At 34.8% G+C, this 7,421-nt stretch overlaps 2 protein-coding genes across 3 annotated transcripts; one reads left to right on the top strand and one right to left on the bottom strand.

Moving 5' to 3' along the window:
- The first annotated feature begins 2,222 nt into the window (after positions 1–2,222).
- On the top strand, positions 2,223–5,637 carry LOC125054150 (hatching enzyme 1.2-like). Of its 2 annotated transcripts, XM_047655877.1 has the most exons (8): positions 2,223–2,463; positions 2,826–2,993; positions 3,137–3,283; positions 3,430–3,585; positions 4,137–4,270; positions 4,383–4,468; positions 4,702–4,770; positions 5,476–5,637. In XM_047655877.1, the coding sequence occupies exons 1-8, from the start codon at positions 2,286–2,288 to the stop codon at positions 5,558–5,560; spliced, it is 1,023 nt and encodes a 340-aa protein (XP_047511833.1). In that variant the 5' UTR covers positions 2,223–2,285; the 3' UTR covers positions 5,561–5,637. The 2 variants fall into 2 exon arrangements, with proteins under 2 accessions (XP_047511833.1, XP_047511834.1); XM_047655878.1 differs by lacking the exon at positions 4,702–4,770 and having other exon boundaries at positions 2,224–2,463.
- A 135-nt stretch (positions 5,638–5,772) lies between these two features.
- On the bottom strand, positions 5,773–6,862 carry LOC125053932 (general odorant-binding protein 84a). Its single transcript, XM_047655561.1, has 4 exons — positions 6,652–6,862; positions 6,498–6,559; positions 6,169–6,319; positions 5,773–5,898 (listed from the first exon to the last, which is right to left on the bottom strand). The coding sequence occupies exons 1-4, from the start codon at positions 6,827–6,829 to the stop codon at positions 5,813–5,815; spliced, it is 477 nt and encodes a 158-aa protein (XP_047511517.1). The 5' UTR covers positions 6,830–6,862; the 3' UTR covers positions 5,773–5,812.
- Positions 6,863–7,421: the final 559 nt, after the last annotated feature.

A 7,421-nucleotide genomic window follows, 5' to 3' on the forward strand; every position in this document is an offset into this window, starting at 1 on the left:
ATTGGTGAACTTGTTTGGTTTTTGGTGGAAACATCGTTACTGAAATTGTCATATTGTTTTTCATTCAAATCTATTTCACTGATGAAATTTTTAAAAACTTGGCGTTCATTTCTCAAAAGAGACCTCTTTGTAGAACAGGATGTATCGATATCTACATAATCAGGATCATTCACACTATCATCTGAGATATATTTTGAGATTAGATAAATTTTTATTGGGAGACTGAATGAACTGTTCCTTTTTAGTGAATTGTATGGATGTTGAAGTCTTGGGTTGAAGGTGTATAATATCTTCATTATCTTGTTTGAGGTTCCGGATTATTTGTAGGGTACGGGGATTCGGCACTGTAAATAAAAAGAACTATTCATAAAATAACGAACCACACCATACCTACCATGCCATGCCACGTCATCACACACCACACGTCCACACCACAACACAACTAAACCAGAAGGTGTCGGCAGAGGTCATAAATTCACCCGCATTTCGCCAGATATGTTTTTAGGTTTCATGGATATGTTATAGGGGCGAGCCTTTTGCTGTTCATCGGGCACAATTTCTAACCCCGAGTTGCTCTTTAGACTTTTCTAAATTAGAAATAACGTTTACTGCTCGACCCAGGTTTCGAACCCGGGACATCGCGGTTATATAAGGCCCTATGCAATGAGCCAGGAGGCAGAAAAAAAACAATAAAAACACGTTATAATTGTATTATATCGTTAAAAGTAACTTAACTTGCTTTCGGTTATAAATTATTGAGCTTTATTTCTAAGCAATAATAACCTATTTCGTAAATATGTTAAAAGATTTTGTTATTTCTATCTTGAATAAACAAATAAAACTTAATAAGTATTATTGTCTTACTTACTCTTTCGTGAAGAATGTTGTAACACTAAATGCAGCACTTTTCAACAAAAAAATTTATCGAAAATTGACACAATTTTGTCTTGAATAATCAAACAACACAAAATGAATCAATATTGCAGAAAATATTACTAAACTTTACACTTTAAACACACGATTATTTAGAAATGTGGTATTATCCCGGAAAGTTTTAACGTGGTCACGCGAAAACAATAATAGCAATTGGCGATCGTCGACTGTTGCAGAAATTTGGCGTGATAAATCAACCAATCACATAACGACATTTTTACGCGCCACAACGCCGGTTTTGCCGTTATGAACGTGAGTCTTACTGACCATAAAATAAGGACTATTTTGCATTTGGCTGTGTTATAAACCAGTATTTTCAAAATTTTGGTTTGTGCGGGTATTCATGCAAAGCAGCGAATTGTTTATTCAGCATAAATTTTCTCTACTTTTTATAACCTTCGGTCGATCCGAAGTGGTGGAGGCCTGATGACCTGTAACTCAGGTACTCTTACCTTTAGCAGACATCAGTCTCACACAAACAAGCATTTCCCTTAATACAAGAAGGACAATTAAAAAAACATAATATTGATAATATACTTTTTATTGGATTCAAACGCGTTTATTTACAGTGGTCGTATGCTATTCAGTTGCTCACATGCCGAATCCCAATTCATTGCCGGTGTTTATAAATTCATCCTCGTCGCCCTTTTTTTGGTCCTTTATTCTGTGCGTGAATGCGAATCTTTTCAATAAGGCCATCTGATCATCATAATCCCGAACAGTTTTTGATTGTTCAGCCGAGTACTCAGGGCCGCTGGACATTGTCTTTGTACCATAGCATGGACATGGGCAGGTACAGCCCCCAGATGTACCTGTAATCGATGTACAAGACACGACAATGGCCAGTAACATTATGGTAATCATTTTGATACTATCTCACTGAATTTCTAACTCTTAATAAAGGAAAGTCTTATTCATCTCGATTTTTATACTTTCCTAGTATAATTTCATTCAAATGAAGTAATTATTATTGAAATTGTCGCTTAGTCAAAAAAGTAATCAAAATCGAATAACAGTTCTAGTTAGATAATAAGCAATAAATATTTATAAAGTTTACGATGTTTGTCAGTTTCTACTGAGCCTTGATTTTAGATTCCGAATCACAGCGTTATGTAAATCATACGAATTTTTAAATATATATAGAATTTAAAACCGGTCACAAGGTGTGAATAGTATCGAATTATTAGCAATTCCATAAAATGAAGTAATTACTAAACTTGCGTGTATTTCTTATCTGGGAATGACGAGTGACGCGACATTTGTTTACTCTATCCTTAAATATAAATTCGGCGCACCTTCAAAGTTACTCAGATATTCTCACACCTTCTGCGGGCCTAGTACATCTTTAGAAAATGGCTTTATTTTTAATATTCTTATTTTGTGCAACGACCACCTCTTTGCCTATAGAGGACGACGACGTAGTTATAATCTCTGATGATTTCTTGAGTTCGAATCGGATCGAGGGAGATGGAGAAATTGACATATCTGACCTGGGACCACAGGCGTATGGTTTGCCAACAAATGAAAGCGGTTAGTACCTTTATAAAAGAATGCTTTGATTTAAATGTAACTAATAAATAAATAATTTGAATAATCAGGCCAAATACTTTGGTAAAGCAATTATGGCTGATAAATTGATTGTCACGCTTCGGAATTCATTGACGGAAACGATTCCTTTCCTTAACGATATCTTGATAAGAAATGGCTTTTCATTTCCATTTAAATATTCATTGAAGTCAAATATAGGGGTTCCCTAAATGTATTTCTTTTTGTCAGAATTATTAAAAATAACTACGTAAATTTACCACACATAGAATTTAGTTTCCGAAAATCTCTAATATTCTTTATAAAATTCGCTTAATAAAGTCGCTTTTAACCCATTGAATTTTTAGGAGCAGCCCTATCGGAGTGGAGCGACTCGTCCTTGGTGAACCCTGAAGAAATGGGCGGCTACCTACAGGGAGACATCTTGATACCGGGCTTGGCCAGAAATGGAATTAGGGACAAAACATCGCGATGGACAAATGGCATCATCCCTTATATTATTGACGGCAGTTATAGTAAGTAAATTGAGATGTCTTTCTTTAACGAGCCTTCATATGTCATCTTTATTTCCTAGACTCTGGGAAATATATGTTTATGTATTTTGACCAATTTCCATCAAAAATGGGTAGTACAAATACCTTATAACATTTTCCTAAAGATCAGGAGCAGAAAGACACAATACGTAAGGCCATAGCCGACTACCACCGCCTGACGTGTTTGCGGTTCGTGCCTTACAATGGACAGAGCGACTACATCATCATCAAAAGTACCAATACTGGCTGCTGGTCCAGCGTCGGGAGACTCGGTGAGTGCGAATAACAGGACTAATAGAACATCATCAATGTTGAAGCTTAAGTAATAAGGACAGAGAAAAATATGAACTTAAAAAAGGCAATAAGTACATATATTTGTTTATAAAATATTTTTTAAATTTGATCTTTATAACGCTAGGTGGCCGTCAAGAAGTAAATCTACAAGCACCTGGTTGTGTCTCCAAAAAGGGTACGGTGCTGCATGAGCTTCTCCACGCGATAGGGTTCATGCACGAGCAGAGCCGGCCAGAGAGAGACGACTTCGTAACAATTCATTACGATAACGTCAAACCTGGTAAGCGAGTCTGTTTGGTTTTGTATCTACGTGTTAAAATATGTTTGAATAAATATTTTACTACTGCCATTTAGAGAAGTTGCAAAAAAGCTAAATTTATTGTTTTAATTATAATAATAATATAGCCTTTAAATTCCGAAACTCTGTCACTTTATATATCTGAACTTTAATATATTTTCACTCCAGTATATCTCGGAGTTCGGTTTGCCTCTTGGCAAAGGCCTCCTCTAACCCTTTCCACTGTTCTCTACCTTTTGCGACTCTTCTCCAGTTGTAGCCTGCTGTTAGTTTCAGTTCGTCCTCCCATCTCTTGCGTGGTCGACCTCTTCTTCGTTTTCCGTCTCTAGGGTACCATTCCGTCACTATTTTGCTCCATTTTTCATGAGAGCTCCGTAGCATATGACCCGTCCATCTCCATTTCATTCGGTCAATCTTAGTGAGAATGTCTGTCACACCTGTTCTAGCTCTTATGTCTGCGTTTATTTGTTTATCTAATTTTCTTATGCTCAGCATGCTTCTTTCCATTGTTTTAATTATTCCCTATTAAATAGGTACCGAGATAAATTTCAAGAAATCTGACGTGAAAAGAACTGATGACTTCGGCATTGGCTACGACTACAACAGTGTGATGCACTACTCCGAATTTGCCTTCTCCAGAAACACCAAGAAAACGATTGATCCCAAGGTATGCTCCAGAAAGTATACAATAATAGTTGATAATAAAATTCTACAAAAGCAAGTACAGTACAGTCTTCAAGTAATTACAACAAGAAATTTGGTTGTCAAATTCCCCACAGGTCAGCAACACGAAGATCGGACAAAGAGAAGGTCTCAGCCGAGGGGATGTAAAGAAAGTGAACAACATGTATAATTGTAAAAAGGAGTAAGTAAACAATAAAATAATAATGTAACCTAATCTAACTTTAATCGAAGTTTTAATGTATTAGAAGTGATTCACTAATAATGATACAGCATTTTTACGGGTTACAACGCATTTGTTAAGACAATTTTATATTAGATTATATTTTGTAATTTATATAATTAATTGATAAGTCATAAACGCGTTGTAATCAGATGAATTGTTATTTTTTTCTTATTTTGCACTGAAATTTTTAGCGCACCCCCCAGCTCTGAAGGTATTGTGGAGACGTCTACAGGGAAGCCACAAAATTCCTCACCATCTAGGTATAAATTCTAAAAACAAATTGCAAATTTTATGCAGTAACTAATAAAGACTGCGGCCTATGTAAGGTTCTTTATGTGATCCGCAGAGTAAAAACCCATTAAAATCGAACGATCTGTCTTCTATACGAAATTGCAGTTAAACGAAAACTAGCAGTGATACAATGTTTCACTGTTTAATTCAGTTTTCGTTTCAGCCTTCTTCGTATTTTTAATATAAAGTAGTACTCCGTTCAATCAAACCAACCTTTTAGCTTTTTAATATTAGTGTAGTTATACCAAGATCCATCCATCAAAATTGATGGGCTTAGTTATAATGTCATATTACGCGCAAAATGATAGTTATTAATTGGTCTTAAGCGGGCCGTAGACGGACGTAGCGGCCGTGCGGCGACCAGTCGGTCTTGACTGCAACATGCGGTCGCCGCACGGCGATCTGCAGTTTCCATACTAAATTCATATTCGCAATACACGGACCGCTCGAGCAGTTCGTGAGCAAACCGAATATTGCAGTCGGTCTTGACTGCAGCATGCGGTCCGTCCATTGCCCGCTTTAGTATATAAGTTTTAAATTTGTTGGACGTCCTGGTGAAAAGAAAAACTGTCTAGTTTATGTTTCCACTACACTATTGTAAACTTATTTTTTTTAATTATAAAAAAGAATTTAAAAGGTGAACATAGTCTTAATATAAAATTTCATGTTTTCAGAGAGCCACAGACAGGGTGGTTGGGTTCCATTTGGCAAAGTTTTTTCGGCGATAAGAAATCCGACTCCGACGTGGTCGTCTCGTGAAAATGACAATATTATAGGCCAAACAATAATTTAAATTATTAATAAGAGAAAAGAATTAAAGACTAAGGATAATATAACTATGCATTTTATTTCGTATGACGATTTTATTATGAAACATTCTATTTTATTACGCGTTAATATTGTGTTTATAAAACAAAAAGAGTGAATTAAAGCAATCAGTTAAAAAAAATGATATTGTCGTTTATTTTTTTTTAATCTTCGTGCGGGGTTGCATTATTTGGTTAAATTTAATTATGACTTTGTCTCATACTTCTGTATTTCGGTCTCCATCAGGCATTTCAAATACTGGTATGATCGTTCACATTTACACGTTTCCGCTGAAATTAATTTTTATTAATATATTTTTTAAATAGTACATATTAGTCTAGTGTATACAAAAAACACTCTCTCTCACAGTTCTCTTTTGAGCATTTACAGCGTGACACACAACCAGACTTTCCAAATCAAATTAATTCATATAACACTGTACACCAAAACAATATAAATATTGATTTGTAAAAGTCATCTAAGTCCTATTTATAGACAAACTAGAGAACAGTTTAAATAATTTAAAAATATAAATATGTTTATCTAATTTAGATACATACATCGTTTAGCACAGTCATTGGCAATGTCCTTAATGGCCTCTACCGCCGTAGTCTTTCTGACCTGTGCCAGCACTATGGCACTCCTCTCCGGGTCAAATTCCTCCCCCTCTAACGTCACACCTGTCTTCTCCAATACGCAGCGAATGTAACACTTTAAATGATACACTTAGTACAATAATGAGTGTTAGTATAACATATGAGAATAGAGTCTGGCTAATAAAAGAAGATAATTGAATTATTTGAAAACTTTCGGATGGCAACACAGAATGTCATTGTCAATTTCTCAATATGGCTGTTGTAGTATGATATGAATATTAAATTAAACTTACTTTTGGAGTTTTTTCTGTTTCGTCTGGAAAACTTCCACTTGCGTTTAACGCCTCTATATAAGCTAAAATAAGTAGTTAATGTAGCATTACGATTAGTAAAACTTATTTAAATATCTTTTATAAATTTAATACGAAAGTTTGAATAAAACCTTACACATCTCGATCCGAAAACTATCATTGCATTCTGTCAAAACTTCAATCAAATCAAAGTCGCTCTCTCGGGATTCTAAATTTGTCTGTGGTTCCACCTCTTTCACTGGCTGAACTTTGCTCGAACATTTCGCGAAAGAAAAAGTTATAATAACCAGAGTTACGACAAATATTACTTTCATGGTGGTTATGCAGTGTCGAATTGAGATCGTGACTTTATATTGCAGGTTTCATGTGCAACAGTGATTGAAATAATTATATTTAAGTAGCTTAATTGGGTATTTATTGAGATTTACCTCATTACATACGTTTACCTACAATTACTTAATTATTCTAAAGTTATAAAAGCGACAGTTATGATCTTTGCTTGTTGTCATCGGCTGAATTGAAATTGTGATTTCAAATATATTAAATTGCATCTCGAAAAGATTTTTAATTCCAATTCCATGCAGAGTACACAATACATGAAAGAGATATGTTGGTTGTCAGTTCAATAGTTAATTAAATAATCCAAGGTTTCCAAAGTGGTTTTTCGCCTCGTTAAGTCTTATCTTGTAAAAATTAGAATAAAAATGCGATAATTCATATTCAGCGTCTCTAGATAGTGAAGTGTCATCGAAGAAATATGTTCGTTAAGACATTCCAGCTTATACTTCGCCTTTCGGTGCTGTATATTCTAGTTCGCTCTGAAGGTATCGATTATATTTAAATTCTTATAAATGTTGCTAAATACTAAGTTACCTAAATTAATGTAAAAATTTAACAAAGTTAAAC

This window comes from Pieris napi, chromosome 11 (assembly GCF_905475465.1).
Source record: "Pieris napi chromosome 11, ilPieNapi1.2, whole genome shotgun sequence".
NCBI lineage: Eukaryota > Metazoa > Arthropoda > Insecta > Lepidoptera > Pieridae > Pieris > Pieris napi.

Coding starts and splice junctions, on each gene's coding strand:
- LOC125054150 (XM_047655877.1), top strand. CDS start 2,286: ATGGCTTTATTTTTAATATTCTTATTTTGTGCAACGACCACCTCTTTG. Junction 4,469..4,701: donor ATGTATAATTGTAAAAAGGA/GTAAGTAAACAA, acceptor TGAAATTTTTAG/CGCACCCCCCAGCTCTGAAG. Junction 4,771..5,475: donor CAAAATTCCTCACCATCTAG/GTATAAATTCTA, acceptor TCATGTTTTCAG/AGAGCCACAGACAGGGTGGT.
- LOC125053932 (XM_047655561.1), bottom strand. CDS start 6,829: ATGAAAGTAATATTTGTCGTAACTCTGGTTATTATAACTTTTTCTTTC. Junction 6,320..6,497: donor AAACAGAAAAAACTCCAAAA/GTAAGTTTAATT, acceptor TATCATTTAAAG/TGTTACATTCGCTGCGTATT. Junction 5,899..6,168: donor CAATGACTGTGCTAAACGAT/GTATGTATCTAA, acceptor AATTAATTTCAG/CGGAAACGTGTAAATGTGAA.